This window comes from Macrotis lagotis, chromosome 6, assembly GCF_037893015.1.
Source record: "Macrotis lagotis isolate mMagLag1 chromosome 6, bilby.v1.9.chrom.fasta, whole genome shotgun sequence".
Taxonomy (NCBI): Eukaryota; Metazoa; Chordata; class Mammalia; order Peramelemorphia; family Peramelidae; genus Macrotis; species Macrotis lagotis.
The window spans coordinates 46,905,343-46,929,968 of record NC_133663.1 but is presented as its reverse complement, the minus strand read 5'-3'; the positions used below and the strand labels follow the sequence as shown (position 1 = coordinate 46,929,968).

The 24,626-nt window shown below is 37.1% G+C and overlaps 1 protein-coding gene across 2 annotated transcripts; it reads right to left on the bottom strand.

Annotated features, from left to right (window-relative positions):
- Positions 1 to 3,445: 3,445 nt before the first annotated feature.
- Positions 3,446 to 20,457, bottom strand: TM4SF18 (transmembrane 4 L six family member 18). 2 transcript variants are annotated; one of them, XM_074191104.1, is made up of 5 exons: positions 19,682 to 20,455; positions 16,609 to 16,698; positions 11,605 to 11,747; positions 8,516 to 8,696; positions 3,457 to 4,122 (listed from the first exon to the last, which is right to left on the bottom strand). In XM_074191104.1, exons 1-5 carry the CDS (start codon positions 19,856 to 19,858, stop codon positions 4,108 to 4,110), a joined length of 606 nt encoding a protein of 201 aa, XP_074047205.1. In that variant the 5' UTR covers positions 19,859 to 20,455; the 3' UTR covers positions 3,457 to 4,107. The 2 variants fall into 2 exon arrangements, with proteins under 2 accessions (XP_074047206.1, XP_074047205.1); XM_074191105.1 differs by lacking the exon at positions 16,609 to 16,698 and having other exon boundaries at positions 3,446 to 4,122; positions 19,682 to 20,457.
- Between the last annotated feature and the right edge of the window lie 4,169 nt (positions 20,458 to 24,626).

Sequence of the window (24,626 nt, the reverse complement as noted above, 5' to 3'; positions counted from 1 at the left end):
ATTCTCTTGGATACTAAGTTCTACTATTCCAGATCTCTATGTACTATATTGAAAGCTTCAATGGAAGCAAGCACAGACCTTTTTTTATTGGCAAGGCAGTGGGGTTAAGTGACTTGCCCAAGGTTGCACAGGTAAGTAATTATTATGTATATGAGCCTGGATTTGAGTCTTCCTGACTCCTGGATTGGTGCTCTATTCACTGCACCACCAAACTGCACCAGTCTTTTTTTTTTTTTAAGTTAAATTAGTATACTTTGATCTGCATTCAGATTCTATAGGTCTTTCTCTGAATGTGGGGAGGGGGGCATTTTCCATTAAAAGTCTTTTTAGAATTGTCTTTGATCACTGTATTGTTGAGAACAAGTCTGTCATAGAAGATAATCACACAATGTCAATGTTAAAATATTCAATGTTCTCCTGGTTCTGCTCACTTCACTCAGCATCTGTTCAAGTAAATCTATGCAGGTTTTCTGAAATCTGCCAAAGCAAACATAGAAAAGTCAAGACCTGGACTGATCAGGAATGATGGGCAATGGACAGGTGTAGAGTGTATATAAAAAATGATATATACAAGATGTACCTCTGGATGTACCAATTTTTCCTCTAGACAAAATGGAAAGAAATAGTTGGAAGAGATCAGGTTCAACTCCAATGAATCTAAATTTGAAATTTATGCATAGTATATTTGAAATCTCCAAATGATAGTTTTCAGTAAGAGGGATCATTCAAGAAGTAACAAAGGCAGCTGTTACTACCTAAAGTCTTCCAAAATAATTTTAAGGATCCTCATTGATTACTCAGAACACCTAGGAAACCCTAGGTCTGCTACAGTTCGGGATCTGCTGACTTTTAGATGTAGCTGATTTGAGAGAAGGCATGAACTAATTCAATATGATTTATTCCTAGTGGGAGCAGAGGAAGATATCAGCAATTTGACTTGTTTACCTGAAGCATGAATATTAACAATCCATTGGAGGCAGCTAGGTGGCACAGTGGATAGAGCACCGGCCTTGGAGTCAGGAGTACCTGGGTTCAAATCCGGCCTCAAACACTTAATAATTATCTAGCTGTGTGGCCTTGGGCAAGCTACTTAACCCCACTTGCCTTGCAAAAACCTAAAAAAAAAATACAAAATACAAAAACAATCCATTGGACTTAGCATGCTTTTATTCTTGTTTGGAAGGGAATCAGAAAGACATGGGCAGCATGAATAGTAATTTACCCACTTTAACCTACATTCACACACCTACCCACCCTGAAGTCAGAAGGCATCCATCATTGAAATTTTGCAAATAAATTGTATATGATGCCTAATCTTCCCAAACACCTAAGGGCAGCAACCAGTTCTGTTAATCCTTGGCAGCAATTGACTGCTGATCAGTGGATCTAAGGACATTTTCTCCAGCACAGACAGTATAGGTACTGAAAATTATGAAGTGAAAAGTCAGAGCAGAAGTGTCTTGATTACCCAACTAGGGATTTATTTTGGGCCAATTTATTAGGTTCTGGAGTTGAAAAGAGAAGGTTCCATCTGTATAGGTATTTACTTGCAAAGTATTATTAATTAATAAGTAGGTATTTATTAACAAAGGCAGGATTTTGCATTGGATTGGAAGAGAGAGTGAATTGACTATGCACAAACATTATATGCCATCTACTTTATATTATATTTATATGTATTTGTATATATATATATATTTTTTATTTTATGTAATTGTTACATGTAGTACTGGTGGAATTTGCTGGGACTGCAAAGATTTTTAACTGGGGGCAACTGTAGTTATTCTTTTGAGACTATTTCTCCTTTCCTTTTCAGTGCCTGTCATGGATAAGAATCTTGAGAAATTCTTTTTTTTTTTTTCAATTTTTATTTGACTAGTTGACTTTCTTCCGCCTTCCAAAGAGAGATGGTCTCTCAGAGAATGTGCACTAGATAACCAGGAGGGTGTAATGTTTGCCCCAGTCACCTTCTCAACATTACAGACAGGATGACAGTTTAGGGAGATTTGAATAATCCCATCCTGCTGCCTTGGTGAGATTCTTTTAAATTTAAATGACATAATTAGGGAGGAAATGGTATGTTTTTCTAGCTTTTGAACTAGAGAGGAGTGCAGTGTGGGGTAGTAAAGAAAGTGTTGCTTTTTTAGTCAGGGGGCAGGCAGGGGTGTGTTGAAATCCTGGTTCTGACATTTGCTATTTGTGTCAAATCACTTGAGCTCTGTGCCTCAGTGTCCTCATCTGTAAATAAAGGGCATAGTCTAGATGAACTCTAATGACCCTTGTGGTTCTAAACTACTTCTAAGATCTGGGATCCTATGGTATTTACTTGAATGGAAGACATTCCTCCCGAGTGTCTGAAAAATCAAAAGCAGTAGTTGCTTTTGTCTGACTGTGACATTGGTGCCTAGGATGCTTTTGGAGATTGAGAATTAGTGGAGGCTTACTTCCCAGATAAGCAATGGTAAGGCCAGGGTCAATAAGAGTACCAAAGAATAGACAACATTATAATAACAGAGGATAGAGCACAATGTAGTAACAAATGAGACACACCATTGTCATAATAAAGAATAACAGAGACTTAAAGGGGTTCTCTGCTTTTGCACTGTTCCTGGAGCTATGACAAAGAATTGTATTCCCTTCCAGATATCAGGGTGACTATCCATCTCTTGTTGGTAATGTGCAATTAGAAAGCTGTTAGAATATGTATGTGATGTCTAAACATACTTGATTCCTGCTCCACATATGGTCTAGAAATTTTGGAAATCACAACAGATAGAGATGGTTGTCAAATGATGTAGAAAGATTGGCTATATTAGGAAATCTCAGACTTGTGCTTGAGAGTAAAAGTGCAATGCCACCCTGCAGTAGAAACCAAGAGAGCAACAAAGCATGAAATTTCTAATTTAATGAACTGGGAGAGATGATATCTACTGGAAATCTTATCTACTCATGACTATGACCAAAACTATATGGATGCAAAGGCATTGTCCATTGATAGATAATATCACTTTCCAAGAGACCTGGTGTGAGATCGATGTTTTCTTTCAATAAACTTCCTGTTAATTGTGTGAACTTTGTGTTTGAAATGGGAATTGGTATCAGCCCCCTGGGTAGTGACTTTCCAAGATGTTCAGGGTGACAAGGGATGGGGGAATTCTCCCAAAGTGAACTTGGCAGACTTTTCTGTGACATGGGTAAATATTTTCCATATTAACCTTGATAATCAGACCAAGAAAATATGAGTGAATTGATTTCCATTACTTCCTTTGTCAAGTAAAAGTAGATAATGTAAATGAAAATATTAAACATCTGTAAAGGCAACTATACTCAGATTAAAGGTTGTAAGTAATACAGTTCTTGTAGGCTGGATGATGAGGCACACTTCCCTCCTCTTAATGGTGAAAGTAGTAGAGAAATATGGCAGCAGAATATTGCATTCACCATCATATACAGACAGCTGACATTCCTCAACTATTTTTCCTTGTCATGAGGGAAGATTCTGTAGTGGGAGCTGGTATGATGTCTTGAGTATTTTAAAAAAGAAACAAAAGGAGTCTACGACTTTTAAAAAACTTCTTTAAAAAATTTTTATTTTGATTCAGGTGCAGAGATTTAATAGATCACATATTGTTTTCTTCCCTTCCCTTCTGCCTCTTGCCTCTCAGGATGGGAAATAACCAGAATAAAATGGAAAGACAGACTGATCAAGGAAACAACACTGGTCTGGAATCAGGAGATCTGGGTTCACATCCTGTGTCTTGACTCTCCCTACACGTGGGAACACTTAAACTCCCTAGCCCTCATTTTCCTTCTTCGGAAAATGCCGGGGGAAGGACTAGAAAATCACTGAGATCTGTTTTAGCTCTTAATCTGTGAGCCTATGACATAGTGTCTGACTTATAGGAGATGTGTAATAAATGTTTATTGACCTATTGAATACCAGTCTTAGTGAAGTTGATCCTTTAAAAAAAGGGGGATAGCTCTGGAGAGGAATGAAGAGTAACAATAAGAAATCACATCATTTCAATTGATATGTATATTCATAAATCTATACAACTGAGGCTGATGGTCAGGTCTGGAACTCATGGAAAGGACACTTTTCCTCATTTAGATGATTCCAGGCTGGAGAAATAAAGAAAAAGCAAGTTAGGTAAAGTTGTAAATCTGGCTCAAGAAATAACATAGAATCATACAATAGTTTAGACATAAACCTGAGGAAAATGCTCTCTTTGTTGGGGTGAAGGGGTTGGAAGGAATCTACTTATCTGGAGAAATTCAATACTATTAAAGATATTACAGTTAACTGCTGGGACTTTTGAACTTCCTGAAATATTAATGCTTTTCTTGCTTGCTAACAAAGTATTTATTAAGTCATTCTTTATCACAGATCCTCTCTTTTAGCTTTCTTGAGTTGAATGATTTCTCTGTTAGTAAGACCTTGCTAGTGACCTTGCTAATTTATTAGCATTTTATGAGATGAACTGCTTTGGTAGGATAAAATAAAGAATTCTCTTTTACTTCCTTCACTATCCAAAGTTCTCATTAGTATATCCAGGGGTAAACCTGGAAGAAGGGCTTTCAGTCTTTGAAAAATCTGGCCATTCAGAACCTGAATTCAAATCCTACCTCTGATACTTACTTCTTGAACAAGTCACATCTCTGGACCTCAGTTTCTTTATCTGTTAAGTGAGTGACCTCTGAGATCCCTACCAGCTCTATGTCCATGAGTCTATCATCATAGTAATTACAGGGAAATATTTAGCAGAGTGAAGACAGAATTTTGAAATGATCCCATTAACTTGATTAACATGGAGAGATGATGGAGAATTGCAAAGGATCAGTGCATCAGTTGGTCAATCAACAAGTTTATCATATACCAGGCACTAAGGAGACAAGGTAACAGTGAAATAGGTTCTGTCCTTAAGTTGCTTAAAATATAAGGGAAGACAACATATGGGTGTGTAAATACATGTGAATGAATATATCCATACATACATTCACATATGTATACAAATACACATTTGTGCATATATGCCATTGGGTATGGCACTGACCCTCAATTATCCTTAGACTCTCTTTCTTTCTGGACAGATGCTAGGCTTAATTGCCATACTTTCACCCACTATGGTGGCTGGTCAACTGGTTTCCCACAGGGCATCCACAGAGCCACTATTCTAATTTTCAGAATTCTGTGGGTGATTATTCCCATTAACACTGTAACTCATGATCTACCACCAATATTATTTCCTATTAACAAATTAATCACTTCTACTCAACTTTAACCAAAATATCTACTGTAAATACAAATAACATTTATATAGCATTCTACCTTTACACCCCAATTTCATTCTCACCAATGCACACAATATCTGTTGGGAGAGTGGGTATACATCTAACGTCCCAGAGTAAGTGAAACAAATATAAAGAGAATGCATATGACCAGGGCAACTCACGTCTCTGAGATTGTAGACTTCTGCATCCTCTTTCTGTCCTAGGAATTACCCATAAAATATCCTCCATCAGTGTAGCTTCTGTATTGAATAGATGGCCATCTATAATCAGTGTCTCCACTTATTTTCCACTCTCTCTCTTCCTGAACCTCTACATTCTGGCTTCCTACCTCATCGTTTGATTGAAACCACTGTCTCCAAAGTTACTACTGGTCTCTTCATTGTTCAATCTAATTCCTTTTTTTGGTCCTTATCGTTCTTAATCTTTTGACTGCCTTTGCCTGGAGAAAATGAACTGATCACCTATTTTTCCTTGATATTCTCTCCTTATTAGATCTTTGTGACACTTCTCTCTCTGAGTTCTTCTCATACTTGTCTGACTTCTCTTTTTTCTTTTCTAGATCTTCATCCAGGTAACCCCTACTAATGTTGGTTGTCTCTCAAGGACCCATCAAGGCCTATTCTTCTTCCATATTATTTTGTTTGTAGTGCTCATCAGCATTCAATTATCATCATCATGGATTCAATTATCATCCCTGTGCAGATAATTCCAAGATCTAACTGTTCCAGCTTTAAACTTTGCTGCAATCTCATATCTCTACCCATCTGATAAACACCTAGAATTAGATATCTAATCAACATCTTAAATTCAACATGGCCCCAACTGAACTCAGTATCTTTACCACCAAATTGTCTCCTCTTCTCAGCTTTCCCATTACTATTGAGGGTACCACTAGCCTCCTAATTACTTGAGCTTACAACTTAGGTGTCATTTTCCATTCTACACCCCCCCATAGCCAAGTCATTGACAAATCTTATTGATTCTATATCTGCAACATCTCTTTTATATGCTCCCTCTCCATTAACACTGTCATCACCCTGCTGTGGGTCCTCATTACCAATAGTCAAGGTGGGGGGCGGTGTACCAACCCCAGGTCTCTCCTCACTCCATCTTATCCTTCATTTAGCTGCTGAATTGATCTTTCTAAATTGCACCTCCTTACACATTTATCCCAGTGGCTCCTGATTACCTCTAGGATAAAATATGAAGTCTTCTGTTTGAGGTTCAAAGTATTCATTACATGGTTCTTTCCTACCTTTTCAATCTTCTTATGTCTCAATTTCCCCATATCCTCGGTAATCCTTTGACACTAGTTTCTTTGCCATTCCTTACACAAGACACTCCATTTCCCACCTTCACACCCTTTCACTGATTGTCCCTCACATCTGAAATTCTCTCCATCCTTATCTCTAATTCATGAGTTCTCTGGCTTCTCTTAAATCTTATCTTAAATCCTACCTTATTAAAGAAGTCATTCTCAATCCGTAATCTCAAACCTCAAACCTTTCCATAGAGATTATCTCTAATTCATTTTATATACACAGATATCTAATTAGACATAGACACAGACACAGACACACACACACACTATTTGCTTTCTCTGTACCCTCAGAATTGAGTATAACCTGGCTTAGAAATGGTGCTTAATCTGTGCTTATTAACCAACTGATTCCTATTTAATTGGCAGTACACACAGTTTAAAACTTTCCTTGCAAGTTATCTTAGATAAAACTTCTGGCAGATCTATGCCCTACCTTCAGGGGAAGGATCCAGATTTGTCTGTCTAAATTAGATAGCATTTCTCCTATCCCCATCAAGGCTAGAAAGGTTGGCTTTAGAGAGATGAGCCTACTTATGATGCAGAAGAACTAACTTCCTGTCAATTCCTGACAGCCTGCCATGGCACAAAAGGAAGCAGATCATATTAGTCAACTTTCCCTAGGGCAGGACTTGAGCCCCTGCCTCCTGTTTTGGATTACTGGAGTTTCAACAATGGAGGAGACATTGGTGAACATACGATTTTCTAAGTCCAGACAATTTGAATTTTATAAATTCTCTAATCTTTGTGCATTCATTCACAAAATGTTTCTTGAGAATATGTCAGATGCTGTGAGGAGCACAAAAATGTTTAGGTGCTGATGGCAAAGAGTTAATAAGCTGGCAGAATATATCATATTATTATGCAACATTATATTACACAGCAATATTCATGACTGACTTTCATATGGTTCTTATCCCTTTTAATCTTCACAACTAAATCTAGGAATTACTCACTCTGTTTCATGATCTCCGTTTTACAGATGAGGAAACTGGATCAGAAAAGCCAAATGACTTGCTAAGGACACACAGGATTTGAATCTAGGTCCTCTAGATTCTAGTACCCCTTTCTCTATACCAAATTGCCTCTTACAAGATATATTTTCTTTTATTTTTATTTTCAGTTTTACATTCTTTCTCTTTTTCTACCCTTTCTATCACCCATTGAGAAGGCGAGAAATATGACACCCATTATGCATAAGAAATCGTGTAAAACATTCTCATATGCACAAATGACTTTTAGCCAACGTGTTAGAAGTGCTATATCTATGACACAAATACAGGGTTGCGGGCATGAAGAAATGGAAGGGATTATTCATGACTGGAATGATGCAGGAAGGAATCATGATGGAAAAGGATGAGGAAAAGGAGGTGGAGGAGGAGGAAGAGGAGAAGGGAAAGAGAAAAAGAGGGGAGGAGAAAAGGAGGAGAGGAAGGACAAAGAGAAGTAGAAAAGAAGAAGATATTTGAGTAAGACATCGAGGGATGGGCATTTCTATAAGTAGAGACTGAAGAGTGGAGAGGATGGGAAGGAAGTTCTAGCAAAGGGGATCCACTCCACCATTCTGCCTTTTCAAAACAGATTGGATCTTGGCGAAGTCCCAACACCATTGCCTTGCAAAAAACAAACAAACAAACAAACAAACAAACAAACAAAAGATTGGATTGAATGAAGAGAGTTCAGGGGCAGGGAGATCATTTTGGAGGCTGATGATAATACCTCAGGTATTAAGTGGGCGACAAAGTTCCTATCTAGGGTAGAGTCAACAGAAAACGAAATGATAAGATGGATTTGAAGACAAATGTGAAAAATAATTTATAGAACTTGACAATCAGATGAATGAGGTGGCTGACTCCCTGACTCACCCTGGCCTTTAGAGTCTAGGCCGGTTCAGGAGTAGGTTACCTGTATTATGACCGAGTAGGTTGTGCACAATATCTTGCTGAGTTCAATGATTACTTTGATGAGAGAGATGATCACTTGAAGGCCACTGAGTGTTATAAGAATAGAAAATAAAATAATATTCCATTCAACAACATGAGCAGGCTCCAGACATTGGCTCCAGGTACTAGGATCACTGAGGAAACTATAACAGAGGAGAAAAGGGGCAAAATGAGACCACCTCATTCATTTTTATACCATATTCTAGAACAATGTAAAGGTAACTGAAAAATTTAAAGCTGTCTTAACATTCATTCATTCATTCATTCATTTATTCATTCATTCCAGCAACAGGGATTTCCTAAGCTTTCTGTATTTGTTCTGTATCTGTATCTGTATATAGTCCATATCTGTGCTAACTGGTGAGGTTGTAAAAAAAAAAAGGATAAATTTGGTCCCAACCCTCAAGGAGTTTGCAACCGAAGACTAGAGGACAGAAGGACAGTAGGGTCTAGGCCCATGATTTCTTAGATATTAGGAACTCCTGTGTGAGGGAAGTCCCTCTCTCAGTGCAGACTTGTATGAATTTATCATCTCAGAGAGGGGTCTAGAAATAGAATAATTTACCCAGAGTCAAGATATGACAGGGTGGATCTTAAAATCAGGCTTTCTGGGCTTCAAGATAGCTCCTTATTTATGTCTCATGAGATCAGTGATTTCGAGCTAGAAAGAACCATTGCAGTTTTCTAATCCAACCTCCTCATTTTATAGATGAGGAAACTGAAGCCCAGAAAGGTTGTGATGGATTAAAACTCTGGATTGGAATTCTGATTCCAAGTCCAGTCTTCTATCCTCCATCCTTGTTCAATAATAACATACTATAATAACCATAATAACATAAGATGACACATGATCAAGTTGGTTGGTTGCTGCCCTTCATTCTCAAAGAGGGCCATTGTCACGTTGGGGACAATTAGCATTGGGCCAGACTATGTCTGATCAAGTCAATACAAACCTGGAAAACTCTACCACAGGTTGGGCACAAATAAGTACCAAAGAAGTGGAAGAAGCAATGATCTCTTTAGGAGTTCATAGGAAGGAGAGATCACTGTGAATTGGAGTGGTCACAGAGACTGAAGGGCTAGAGCTGGTCCTTTGTAGAAACCAATAAAATGGTCAAAAAAAATTGGCCAAATGTTTTCCAACTTGGTCCTGAGTTACATCATTTCAATTTTATTAATGTCCCTGTGCCTATGTGATGGTGGTAAAATGAGGATAGGCAAAAAAAAGCTCTTTTCAAAGGATCAAAACAAAGGATTAATGGGTGGAGACACTTTCCTGCAGCTATAAGAAAAAATATACAAACCTTTCAAAGTTCAAAAGAAGAGTGATTGTGAGAATTTCATTACTGAAAACCTTTTTTGGTTTTTGTTTTTTACAAGGCAACAGGGTTAAGTGACTTGTCCAAGGTCACACAGTAAGTATTAAATGTCTGAGGTTGGATTTGAACTCAGGTTCTCCTGACTCTAGGATCAGTGCTCTATTCACTGTACCACCTAGCTTCCCCCAACTGAAAATCTTCAAGGGAAGACTGAATGACCACTTTGGGGTCAGGAGAAGTTTGTTCAGCAATGGATTGCTCTCTAAAATCTCTTCTAATGCTATGATTCTGCCCTCCTTCTCAAGTCAACATAATTGACCATAATCTAACTCAGGGCAGAGACCCAAAAACATATATCCTCCTACCCCCTGGACTCTCAAGTCATGTTAAATAAATCTGATAGACTTTCTGACTTTTTTCCTGTTCTGTCTTAAATATATGTGTGGCATTAGGGTTAGTTTCTTTCTTTCTTTTTTTAATCTATGTTTGCATGACTATGCAAGTCACTGCAAAGATTCCCTTGGCAGGCGGATTTAAATTTTCATCTCTATAGGCCATTTTGTGGAAAAAGGAATTATGTTACTTGACACTCTAAAATCAATTCAGGGCCAAGGATGTTGCACCACTGTAATATGAAAAGGTCCAGGTCCGCAGTTATGAAAATTTGGTGCTAAATGAAACATGGGATGAACACAGCCACCTCCTTGTCACGAAGGTGAGAACCAAGAACAAAGGGGCTGGGGGAACATGAAAATGAAATCAAGGTTCAGGGTGGAGGACTGGAGACAAAGATGGGAATCAATCAACCCTGGGTTGCTTCATTTCCCCTTTGACAGAGTAACTTCCTTCTTCCATTTGACTATCTTTCTGGGTCACTGATTAACTGCCAGCCATGTGCAGTCTCCCAAGGCAGGACCCTAAGTTATTTTTCCCTACTTGTCCCACTCTGGCCTTTCTTCCCTTGCCCTCAGAAAGTAATGGGCAGAACTAGTGTAATGGAGTGGGAACTTCCTTCTCTGAGGCAGTGATTGCAGTTGATGTAGAAAATAAAGTCTTCCAGTCCACAATTAAGCCTTTACTATTTACCAGGTTAAGTAGACCAAAATGAATCCCTACCCTCAAGGAGATTCCTTTCTAAGGGAAGAAACAGTATGTAAATCACTAACATATACAACATATAAATAGAGCAAATGGAGAGTAATCTGAGGGGATAGCCACTAGCAACTGCAGTGGATCAGAGGGACCAGCAGATGAGATTTCAGCTGTCTTATGACTTGACTAGCATCACAGAGCTAATAGGTGTCAGAAAAACCCAGGTTTTCCTCACTCCCAACCCACTTCTCTATCCACTTTACAATGCAGTCTCTTGCAATGCAAGTCTGACCCATTCAACTAAACTTACAGCCTAGCTCCATCACTAATCTATAATTTACATCAGGCTAATATCTTGTCCCAATCTTTCCCAAAATGTTTCCTTTATTTTATAGTTCTCTGATAACCTCTATGAATAATTAGGGAGAAAAAAATCTAGATAGATAAATTTAACAACAAACAATAAATAGTTCTTGTTATGCTCGCATCTGTTAACAAATATCACCATTTTGGGGGACCATTTTTACTTTTCAACTTGTTATAAAATTAATTTATATTGAATGATGACAGGAATTATGAACAAGCAAGTTAATTCTAGATGCCTTTACTTGCTTCCATGAATTGGGAAGTTTCATCTTACCTCCCTGTGGTATCTTCAAAGACATATTCCCAGCCATTAAGGGTACGGCAGTATGGTCCTTGAACTAAGCCCAAAGCTGATATCACCAGGCAATATCCGGAGAAAGCAATTCCAAGGACAGAAAAGATAATGGAGAGTAAACTCTAAATTAAATATAGAAGAATTTTAGTGCATTAAACAAAACAAAGGAAATTTGCAGTGAATGATCATTCAAATCTAACTATCAAATCAGTTTAACTTGAACTTGCCACATTGTGTAAAGAGTCAACAAACAAATTGATCTACAAATCTATAATCAATCATTTTTAATTCTGAACAAGTACCAATATCTGTGCCTGAGGAAAGTAACCAAAAACTCTTCTTCAGTTTGGAAAATGAGGGTGAAAGGATCAGAGGACTTTTTAGCTTCCATCTTAATTGTTTTTGTTAACTAGATGCTAAGCTCTGTTGTTTCTTGTTGCTTAGGATTTCAAGTGTACCTTTTAAATTTAGAACACAGGGACATCTTATCCAAGCTATGATTCTAATGATTTACAAGGTCCATTTTAGAGTCTTTTTTAGTTTGGCATCATATAAACCAATATTGCATGATCAGCCAAATTGTTTTTAGTCTAGAATTATAAAGGTCATATGACTAATTTCTATACAGCCATCATATTAACAACATCATAATAACATCAATAATCATATTAAGCCCTTAAAGTTCTATGCCTTGAGGAAAAACAAGGAAATAGAAGACAGTCCTGTTCTCAAGAACTTTACAACCAAATTGGAAAGATAAATATATCTGACAAGCTGAAAAATGGCTGTTGTCATCCGTGCAGGAGCTCCCAGTGTGAGAATGCCTTCCACTAATGTAGATCATTACATAACTCAGTTGATAAATCACATAGATGCTAAGTGTGATAAGCAGAAATTTAAAGCTTCATTTTAATTCTAAGCCTAGCAGTCTATTCATCATAGCATGTCATCTCTAGAAAAAATACTTATACAAAAACCATGACTATTAGTAAAAAGAGTATATGATAAGTTCCAAATAATTAATTAAATAATAAATGCTAAAAGAGTTCAGAGAAAGGAGTACCTCATGATTAGGATCATTAGGGAATGGCAAAAAGAAAAATTAGTATCTGAACTGGTCCTTGAAGACAGAAAGCAGAGGGAAGACATCTAAGGCAGAAAAAACAGTGGAAGCAAAGGTGTAAATATGGGAATGCGAATGGCATGTTTAGAGGACAGTGAGTAGATTAGTCTGAATAGTTCGTATAATGGAAGAGTAAAAAATAAGGTTGGAAAGATAAAATGGGGTCATATTATGAAGGGCCTTGAATGTTAGATTACAATGTTTGAATGTTATCCTGTGTATTGAAATTGTGAGTATAACGAAAGTAGTATTTCAGTATTTTTAATTTGGAATCTAGGTTGGAGAGGCGAGAGGGGATAGTCAAGAAGACTAGGTAGGAGATTATTGAGCAAGTCGATAGTATAAGATGGTGTTAGATGCATTTAAAGGGGTGGTAGTGGGAATAGGAAGGAAAATAATAGATCTGAGAGACATTAAGAAGAAAGAAGAAAGATTTGATAGTATTTGGACATAAACTCGTGTGGGGGTAAAAGGAGAAGGAGAAGTCAAATTAAAAACTTCAAATTCCTGATCTTGGATGACTAGGAAAATAAAAATTACATTGGTCAAAAGAGAGGGGGGGGGTCAGTGATCACATAGGCTTGGGATAAAAGAATAATTTGAAGACATAGAACTAAGTTCAGTTGTCTGTGTCAAAACAGGGTTGGCACACAGAATTTGAAGTGATAATGGGACATGCAAGCCATTTCATGCCATTCTGCTGCTCAAGAATAGCCATCCCCTCTCCATTGCCTCTAATACAAAATACAAACCCCAACCACTGGTATTGAAATTCCTTCACAATCCTGTTCCAATCTCTTTCCAGGCCAATTACACATTATTCCCAAAATATCCCATGTTTCAGCCATTCAGCTTTCATGCTGTAACATGTATGTGAAATTTCATCCCTGCCCTTATGCCTTTGTATAGTCTGACCCCCATAATTGGTGTCCTTTCCCTTTTCCCCTCTAAATCTTGGGTCTTTTAGCTCCTTCAAGGTTCAACCCCAGTTCTGCCTTCTGTAAGAACCTTTGCTGGTCTTCCCATTTGTCATTTCTCCAGCCTAGAAATTATTGTAAATGTGTTGTTTTTACTGATCTGTAAATAGATTGTAGTAATCAAGAAAACAACAAACATTTGTTAAATGTATTTCCAAAGAAGTATAGGGAATGACAAACCAAACTTGAAGTCTGGAGGACTTGAATTCAAATCTTGCTTCTGGTTTATACCAGCTAACCCTGGGTAAGTCATTTACTCCCTCAATACTCTAGCCTAGGTAATTCTCTCAGACCATTTTAGTTTCAAAGTAAGTGCTGAAATGTGTTGGCAGAGAGAATCTCCTTATCTGGGATTTCACCATAGCATTAAAATCAGAAATGAAGTCCCTTTTTCTATCAACACAGCAAGATCTTCCCTCTTGCACATCCCCAGTACCTAATATATCACCTGGTGCTTGATTTATGCTAATTCAATGAGTGAAATGTGTGATATTAATTTTTGGTTGAGATGATTAAATGGAAATAATTTCCTCAAATACACTTCAGGCTAATCCAGTTGTGTTCTCTAGTATGAAAAATTGATTTATAGATTTAAATACCAATTCAAATAGATTTCACAAGGATGTGAGGGGTTAGACTACATGGTACACTTAATATTACTTGTTAGTTATGTGGTCATTAATTGCATTGTATTGTATCTATAATCTCTCTCTCTCTCTCTCTCTCTCTCTCTCTCTCTCTCTCTCTCTCTCTCTCTCTCTCTCTCTTTCTTTTTCTCCTCCCTGTCTTTCACTCTCTCTCTGTAGCTATCTATCTCTGTCTCTCTCCTCTCCTTCTTTCCCTTCTCTCCTTCTCTTTCTCCTTTTCCTTCCTCCCCCTCTCCTTTTCCCTCTCCCTCCCTTCTTTTTCTCCCTTTCTCTCCCCCATCTTTTTCTCTTTCTTTCCTTTTTCTCCTTTCTCTTTTTTCTCCTTCTCCCTTCCTCCTCTCTCTCTCCCTTTTTCCTTCCCCCAAACCCTCTCTACCTTCTCCCTTGTCATTGTTTTAAAAATAGAAACATTTCCTGCATTGGTTGTTTACCAATGTTCAATTTTTTTAAAAAAGGAAGGATATTCTCTGGTAGGAGCTTTGTGGTGTGATGCAGCTCACGCCTGAGTCGGAAGACTTGACTCAGCCATGAGCTTATCACTTGACCTTGGTCAAGTCGGTTTCCTCATCAGAGAAGGATGAGATGCTCTCTAGACTCTTCCAGCTGTGTAATGTTCTATAATCCCAGATTTATCATAGCATCAAAACCTAGGGTGGACAGAGGACAGGGAAGTCAACCTAGAGTCCAGATTAAGAATTTAGTCATTTAAGAGCTTAGCAAACTTGCCGAGATAAATAGGAAAAAACATTTTATAGGTTTCCTAGAGCAGTAGAGATGGTCATCAAACTGTATGGTCTGCCTCTAGTTAATTGGCAAAATTAAAAATTAAAAGAAAAGAAAACAAACTCAGACACTATTCACTCAGCTAAATGATTTCTGGGAAAGGACTATCATTGTTATTCTTAGGATTCTCCCTAGGAAAAGTGATAGTGAGATTACTTTGGGGGGCTGAAGATTAGAAAAGCTTCCCATCTCTCACATATTCTTTTTTATCTAAGACTTAGCATCTTGGCTAAGGTGATAATTGATCCCCAGGTGCTGCCAGTTGGCACAGCTATTGCTAGAAGAGGCTCTTACCCCAAACTAAGAAAAAATAGTAGTCATGAGATAATAAAAAGAGAATATCTGTAGGGAGTGAGCTGGTACATTATTTATGCTTGTATTGTCTTAATCAGATTGTGAGCTCCTTCAAATTGCTTCACCCTGTTTGCCTTGGTTTCTTCATCTGTACTAAATGAACTAAAGAAGGAAATGACAAAAGCATTCCAGTATCTTTGCCAAGAAAATCCCAAGTGGGGTCGTGGAGAATTAAGCATGACTGAAGCAACCGACCAAGAATAACTGGCTATTTTATTTCTGTGCCTTTGCCCTGGCTAGCTTCAGTCCTTGAAATGCGCTCCCTCCTCAGCTTCTCCTCTGTAAAACAGTAGTTTCCTTCAAAGCTTAAGCATCCCTGCAGCTGCTAGAGTCACCCCAAAATCCCTTTCCTGCATTTTATATATATTTCTCTATACTTATATATGCATATCTTACCTTCCCCCAAAAGAATGTAAGTTCCCCGAGAGCAGGAACTGTTTCTTTTTTATCTTTTGTCCCAAGTTCTTCACCAATTGGTTAGTACAGAATAGGGGTTTAATAAACTGATGATTGATTGGATTGTGGTCCCCAAAATCTTTGAGAGCTTAAAAAAAATGTAAACTCCTTGAGGGCAGTGATTGTTTTTGCCTCTTTTAAATCCTCACCGTTTAGCATATGTCTTGTATGGAAGAGGATGTAATACATGAACTCAAACAGAGTAGCAGCTGAATCTTTGGGACCCCCCAAATCGTTTTGCCAACAATTTTCATTAAGATCAATAACATTAAGCTTACTTCACAAGGAGTATAGGATTGCAAGCTTGCCGCCTTCTTTCAGGAAGAAAAGAGATTCAGGTTAGAATTGCTCTACAGACCTGGAAAGGGAGTGGGAAGCTGAAATTTTAGACTGTTTTTCTACCATTCCCTCATATTCCACCCATTTGCATCAACTCTTCTAATGGTTCTACATAGGTCACACAGTGCTGACCTATACTGAACTTGCAGTCTTTTAAATTCCCAGAACTTTTTCAGCTAACAGCTTTCCTAGTTACTCCTGATGAATTTGGGCAAGTCACCTAAAATGGATGGACCTCCGTTTCCTCATCTGTAAAATAAGGGAAATTGGATCTTCAAACAAGAATAGCAGATTCTGCCCTTACCATGTACTTTTTGCTGCAGTTCTCACTCTGACAACATTTATATGGTGTATCCCTCTCCAATATTAGCAGAGCTGCAGCTACTATAAGCATCTGGAGGAGAGAAGAGGTAAAAGGTTTAAAAATGACACCTTAGTCCCCTGTAATCATTACAGTGCTTATCTTCAAAAGTAATTTTTCATTTATTTAATGACTACTAATGATAATGGGCAGTTAAGATAAAACGGTGGATAGAATGAATAGAGCACTGGACCTGGATTCAGGAAGACTCATCTTTCTGAGTTTAAATGTGACCTCAGACACTTACTAGTTCTATGACCTTGGGCAAGTCATTTCAATCTATTTTCCTCAGTTTCCTCATTTGTAAAATGAGCTGGAGAAGAAAATGATAAAACATTTCAGTTTCTTCAAGAAAATCCTAAATAGAAAGACAGACACAGAGAACAGAGACAGAGAAGAGACACAGAGACAGAGACAGAGACAGAGAGAGAGAGAGAGACAGACCCTGAAATGATAGAACAATGATAAATGAGGAGGAAATGACCATTGACTACCGGCCATTGACTAACTGACTAGTCTCTTTGACTAAAGAGAGGGTGGGGATTTAGCTAGTTTTTCTTATTTTCTTACTGATTCCGTCTTTGGCTGTGGGAACATGATTCATCTGAAGTTTTGCTTCTGTTTACCAGCCTCTCTCCTTCAATATAGTAACTGAGACTTGGGTATATCTATAAATCAAGTAATAAAGTAAAATGAATTCTCTAAATTATCCAGGTTGCTTATCTAGTTAAATCAAATAAACGAATGAATTCAGTTCACTCCATTTAACATTCTTGGTCTGCAGATACAAGTAAATCTCTGAAAAGAATTTTGATTTATTTATCATTATGACCTCCTGACTTGCATTCCAAAGTATTGTGAGACTTGTAGATGTGAGAGAATTCTCCATGGAAACATTCTTAGTTGAGTTTACTTCCATTTTTCAAGGTTTATAGCCAGAATTTTAGATTTTGATTAACTAATGAGACACTATAGCATAGAAAGTTTGTCATGGAGATTTGGATTCAAGTCCTGTCTGGGACACATCCTGTCCTTGTTTGGGAACAATCCTTGCCCAGGGCCCAACTCTGAGATGTTAAAGTTGCAGAGACATTACTGGTCTGAATTTGAAGAAGGAGCTTCCTCATCTGAGATCTGATGATCATCTCTACTGCTCTAGGAAACCTAAAAAATATTTTTTCCTATTTATCTTGGCAAGTTTGTTAAACTCTTAAATAGAGTAATGGAATCCCAAGTAGAGTCTCTAACCCTAATCTCAGCTAACTTAACTCCAGTCACATTAATTCCCTTAGTGATTTTACAGATTTTCAAAAGCTCCCAGGTGATATAATTCCTGACAGATCCTTTGGCAAATACAAGAAGTCATGTTTTTATGAGCTGGCCATGAGAATACCTTTTGCTAGAACAGATCCCAAACCATTTCTGAATGAGGAAACAGGTCCTAGGGATTAACCTGAAGCAAACATAGTTGAAATCATACTTGCTCAGCATCACAGAACTAGTTTCTTAGGTGGGATCTGAAACAAATCTTATTAACTGAAAGCTCAACATTTTTATATAATACCCCAGTCTGCCTCTGACAAAGCTGTCCCAGGTTTATACTTTCCATTAGATAACAGCAATCAAGTCCCAAATCTTTTCCCAGAATCAGTTTTTTAAAAAGAAAATGTTACATTGCATTTTAATTGTCTTTAGGGTTTCAAATGCTTCCATTTTCAGAACTTTGAACTTAAAGAAAGTAAAACTTATTTTATTCCTTTCTCATAACTGGGATTCCAGTTACTAGCTTTTTTCTGTTGCTTTTCTGTTATCCAAGTTCACTTTTATTTTGCTTTCTAGCACTGTCCTCTGAGTCCACACATTTGATGAGATACAGTTGTTTCTTCTGTAACTTACTGGAAAATTCCACATTTTCTAGACAAAATATTTAAGCTGTTTCTCTAGTCTATCCTGTGGCAAGTGTAGTTAATGAAAAAAAAATCTGACCTTACTTAACAAGCAACAACTAAAATGAACATTTAATATATACGATAGATCAGATAATGGATTGGATGCAAAAATTTGAGTCTCTATTATGTACCAATTGCTCTGTTCTTTAAGTAATCAAATAAAAATTCAGCATATAACTTTTAAAGCTGTACAACTTGTGTGTGATATCTGGACTTCTGTCATCTATGCATATAAAAATGATTCAATGACCCTCATTCTTTCTCTTTTTAATAATTTGATAATCCTGGCAATAACTCTACTCTCCCTCCCAAATAAAAAAAAAGAAAAAAATTTTAAAAAGCAAGCCTGGAAGTATATTTATATTAAACCCTCTTCTAGATAAATGCATTATTTATCTAGGTAGAACAATGCAGGTAGGACATCTGTGTTGGTAGAAATGATACATGATCAAGGGTAACAGCTGAGAAATGTCCTTTTAATTAGACATGACAATAGAAAGCATATGATGGATTTGGAATCAGAGGACTCAGTTTTCCAGTGGTTTGACCTCTTGGAGACTCTGCTTTCTCATCTTTAAAATGAGGGATTGTATTAAATGACCACTGAGGTCCTCTAACCATCCCTGACTGAGTTTGAGAGCAGAGTTGCGAAATGGTTATATACGTATCATCAACAAATTATTTGTTTTAGAAACAAAAACAAAAGAACTTATCAGCTTAAAGAAACTCCAGTGGGTTCTCCCACTTGCAGATATGTTAAAAAAAATGGTGGTCTGGGACAAGAAATTTGCCTTCAAGGAGGGTAATTTACCCTAAAACAAACAAACAAACAAACAAGCAAAAAACAAACCTTAAATTACCAAGAACTTTCACTAGTCCAGTGAGCCAAATTTCCTCCTAACTTCATAATAAAAAACCCTTATGTTGATAACCTTACAAACAGCTGTTTGACCAATCATGTCCCACCCTTGGCCCCTGTTCTAGTATTAATGTTCCTTTATTTATCACTTTTACTTCAGAATAAGACAATTTTGCTGACAAGACCAAATTCCTCAAATACAACTTACCATGATGCCTGAGAAACAGATCCCTTCAAAATACCACACGTAATTGGTGAGTTTGTGGCTGGATGCATATGATGTCTGTCCATTTGGGAAATATAATAAGATATTAACAATAATGCTCCAAAGTGCAAGGGGAATTATCAGGCAACTGAGGCAACCACTGCATCTCCGAGCCCCCATCTTGGTGACTGCAGTGTGATGTAGTCTGCTGAACTTGAGAGTGTCAAGATGGACTTGAAGGCTTCTTTTTATTCTTTCTTTTCTTTTCTTTTCTTTTCTTTTCTTTTCTTTTCTTTTCTTTTCTTTTCTTTTCTTTTCTTTTCTTTTCTTTTCTTTCCTTTCCTTTCCTTTCCTTTCCTTTCCTTTTCTTTTCTTTTTTCTTTTTCTTTCTTTCTTCTTTCTTTCTTTCTTTCCTTCCTTCCTTCTTTCTTTCTTTCTTTCTTTCTTTCTTTCTTTCTTTCTTTCTTTCTTTCTTTCTTTCTTTCTTTCTTTCTTTCTTTCTTTCTTCCTTCCTTCCTTCCTTCCTTCCTTCCTCTTTTTCTTTCTTCCTCCCTTTCTTTCTTCTTCCTCTCTCTCTCTTTCTACCTGTGACTTTCTTTTCTGGGTCAGACTTTCACTTCATATTCATGAGGAGCTGGTTGCTTAGCTATAACTCTAGCCAAACATTATCAGCATTAAATAGTAGTTTACTGTTCGGGGAACAATAGACAATAATCACTGGCTGAAGTGACTGACTTGTCTTCATCCTGTGCCAGAAGTAATGAGGTGTGCTGTATGGTGGGTTGTCTTTTTATTTTTTTGTCTTTCTGCTTTTAATGTGTCATTTTCCTCTAGATTAAAGGCCTCCTGTTTTAGCCCTGAGTGAGTTTTAAGAAGGAAGTTTGTAGAAAGGAAAGTGAAGCCAGGAGGCTTTCATTCAGCTCCTGGAAGCAGATTTAGTGAAAACAGGATGATCATCTGATAGACCACAGAAACAAGCCCTAAGAGCACTCAGAATTCTCTTCACTTGACTTTATGTCTATGTTAAGTGCCCATATTCCTTCCCTGGAGTCTGTATGTATACATGCATGTATGTGTATTCAAACATTATATATATATATATATATATATATATATATGTGCACATCCATGTGTGTATGTATATTATATATATATGCATCCATGTGTGTGTGTGTGTGTGTGTGTGTGTGTGTGTGTGAGAGAGAGAGAGAGAGAGAGAGAGAGAGCAAAAGAAGGGAGGCAAGCCCAATGTGTTAAAGAGCTATTTTTAGAATTAGGAAGACATGATTTACAAGTTTTTCTCAGTATTCCAAACTCAGATTTGGTCCATTTCTATCTACTTATCCATCTATCTGTCTGTTCATCTGACCATCTGACTATCTGTCTATCTGTCTATCTCTTCATCTATCCATCCATCTATCCATTCATCCATTTCACTATCATCTATCTATCTATCTATCTATCTATCTATCTATCTATCTATCATCTTCCTACCACCCACTCATCCATCCATCCATCCATCTATCTTTCTACATAAATATATACACATATTTTTAACCTTCAATATATCCCTGTAAAATAAGAACAAGCAAGAATCACCTTAATTAGAGGAAGTAGAGGCAGGAAGAAATGAAATGAAATGACCCAATAGATTAAGGGGTAGCTAGGTGGTACAGAGAATAGAGTGCAGGACTTGGAGTCAGGGTGACTTGAGTTCAAATACTGTCCTGGACACTTACTAGCTATGTGAATCTGGTCTCAGTTTTCCTGACTGCAAAATGGAAATAATAGTACTGCCTAGTTGACAGGGTTGTTGCGAAGATTAAATCCGATAATATTTGCACAACATTTTATAGATCTTATGCTAGCTACAATTGATTCAGTCAGTGAGCATGGGATAAAACTATTAGTGAGAGTAGGAGAAAACATGACAAAGAAGACCATGACATCCAGGAAGAGACAAGGAGCTTGCAAGACCAAAGTATAATGGAAATCAGAGTATCTGGACTCAAGGTTCTTTCTCTGATGCTTATTATCTGTGTCCTTGGGCAATTCCTTGACCTTCCTTGGATTTCATTTTTCTAATCTGTAAAAATATAAGGGTTGAATAGCATAGCCTCTGATTGCCCTTCAGTATGAAGTCAATGATTCCCTAGTGTGATAATGTTTAATCCTTCAACAATCCTTTTAATACCAACCCAGATCTGGTCAGGTACAATATCCCATAGGGTTTCATGATATAGCAGACTTCTTTCCTTTAGCTATGTTCAATGGTACCTCTTTAAACAGAGCCCCCTAAGAAGAGGACTTGTGCTTTTTACTTTCTCCTTCCCTTATCGATCTAAAATAAAACCATAATTCTTCTTTAGGCCTCCTTAAGGTTTAAAACACATCTAGGCCTGAATTGTTTCAGTGCATTTTGGTTTGCCTCAGGAATCAACTCCACTCTACCTTTCTCTTTCAATTATTCAGACACAGACTTCATGCCCCTTCTCAGTTTTCCCCTCCAGTAAACATAAAGAAATGTTTTCCCTTTTCACTCTATGCTTTAGATTCCAAAATTAATTCCAAGGTAGAAAAAGAGGTAATAAATAGTACCTTACTTGGGCTTCATTTATGTCTTGGCCATCCATCTCCGATTTCTTCCAACTTGGTGACAAAGTTGAAGTCAGTTCTTCACACAGAAGTCTAAGAAAAATGTATAAGCAGTTTTGTTTTTAAAAATTTTTATTTATTTTGTTAAAATTTCCCAATTAAGTGTAAAAATTTAACATTCATTTTTTAAAATTTTGAATTCCAAATTCTCTCATTCCCTCTTATCCAACCCCCATTCCTTCAGAAGGCAAGCAATATGATATTAATTATACATGTGAAGTCTTTTAAAGCATATTTCCATATTAGTCATGTTGCAAAACACACACACACACACACACACACATATACACAAAACAAGAAAAATTAAGAAAGTAAGAAAAAATACTTCAATCTGCTCTGAGATCATCTGAAGACACTTGGAAGGTAAATAATTAAACCTTTCTTCACAGTCTTATCACATACCAATATGATCAAAATAATACAGGCACAGATGTCAGAAGTAATAGGAGAACATTTGTTTCCTTTTTTCCTTTAGATCTCACTTTTGATTTCTGACTTCTCACTAGATTGAACAGAAATGAGCACCTAAGAATATAAATTACTTGTCTGTTTGACAAGGACTACTAGGAAAACTAAAAAGTAATTTGGCAGAAATTAAGTTTAGATCATATGCCACAATAAACTCAAATTGATGCACGGCCCAAATTTTGAAGCACATCACCAAAAATGGACAAGGAATATGTGAAACATTCGAATTAAAGGACTGTATCATACTTTCTACTGCTAGTACTGCTAACACTTCCCAGACTATAGCACTATAGCCCAGACTGTGGCACATTTTAGATGTAAGAGGCTTGGGAATTCAGGGGTGTCCTGAAATCAAATCATACCACCCTACATTTATGTTACAAAAACACAATAAAAATGATTTACCTGTATATATATATATATATATATATATATATATTATATATATATATAATATATATATATATATAATCAGATTTTTCACTCTTTTTTTTTTAGGTTTTTGCAAGGCAAATGGGGTTAAGTGGCTTGCCCAAGGCTACACAGCTAGGTAATTATTAAGTGTCTGAGAGCAGATTTGAACCCAGGTACTCCTGACTCCAAGGCCGGCACTTTATCAAGGCCGGCACTTTATCCACTACGCCACCTAGCCACCCCTGACTTTTCACTTTCTAAAGTGTTGACCCATACACTAATTAGCCCAAGTAGCTCTCTTCTGAAAGCTCTATGACTTACATAGAACAGGTATTTGAATCACAGGACTATGGATTTAAAGCTGGAGGCCAAGAGAGGCAATCCAATCTATTTAACATTCCCTGTCTTTGATTAATAGATGATATGCTCATCACTTTCAGATAGCATGACTAGGAGGAATAGCTAACACAATGGATGATAGACTATAAAGATCTCGAAAGGTTCAAGCTGAAGATTCAAGCTGAATCGAATAAGATGAAATTCATTGGGGATAAATGTAAAATCTTGCACTTGGGTACAAAAAATCATTTCCACAAATTTAAGATGGAGGAGGTATGGATAAATATCAGTTCTTCTAAAGAGAATCTGGGGATTTTATTGAACTGCAAACTCAGTATGATGCAAGCTCAGCAGCATGATGAGGCAGCCAAAAAAGCTAATGCCATCCTGGGCTGCCTTTAAAAGTGGCAAAACCTCTAGGAATGAATAGGTCATAGTTGCAGTGTACTCTGTCTTCATCTGGAGTAGAATATTCAGTTCTGGGCTGCCCCAGGACATTGGTAGGTTGAAAAATATCCAGAGAAGAGTACCAAAATGATGAATTTCTTTCAGATTATGTTTTATGAGGATTGTACACTGGTACTGGGCATATTTAGACTGGGAAAGAAAAGATGGGGGGAGGGAATGAGAGCTGAATTCAGGAACATAACTTTTGGAGAAACATCTACCCTTCTTCAGAATAAGGACAGAGAGAGGAACTCAAGCAATGGGTAGAATTTTCTAATAAATTTTGCCCAAATGTCAGGAAAAACTTCCTAATAACTTGAGCTGTGAAAAATAGGACAGACTAGGGAGATGATGTTTCCCCTTTCTTGGTAGCTTTTAAGTAGCTTGGGCAAGTCACTTCCCCTCTGTTTGCCTTAGTTTCCTCATCTGCAAAATGAGAAAAATATTAATATCCTTTCCTAGGGTAATTGTGAGGATCAAATAATTATACAGAATTATACAGACAGAAAGTACTATGTATATGTTAGTTATTATAATTATCTCCATTTCCCAAAATTGCTCTTAAGGAAAAAAGTTTACAGATGGAAAGTACTTTGATAAATCAAAGGTTGGAATTATTCATAAA

Excerpts from the sequence above, each read along its gene's own strand:
- TM4SF18 (XM_074191104.1), bottom strand. The coding sequence starts at position 19,858 with ATGGGGGCTCGGAGATGCAGTGGTTGCCTCAGTTGCCTGATAATTCCC. Across the intron at positions 16,699-19,681 it reads TCTGTTTCTCAGGCATCATG|ATGCTTATAGTAGCTGCAGC; the intron begins GTAAGTTGTATT and ends TCTCTCCTCCAG. Across the intron at positions 11,748-16,608 it reads ACTGCAGCAAAAAGTACATG|AGTTTACTCTCCATTATCTT; the intron begins GTAAGGGCAGAA and ends TATTTAATTTAG.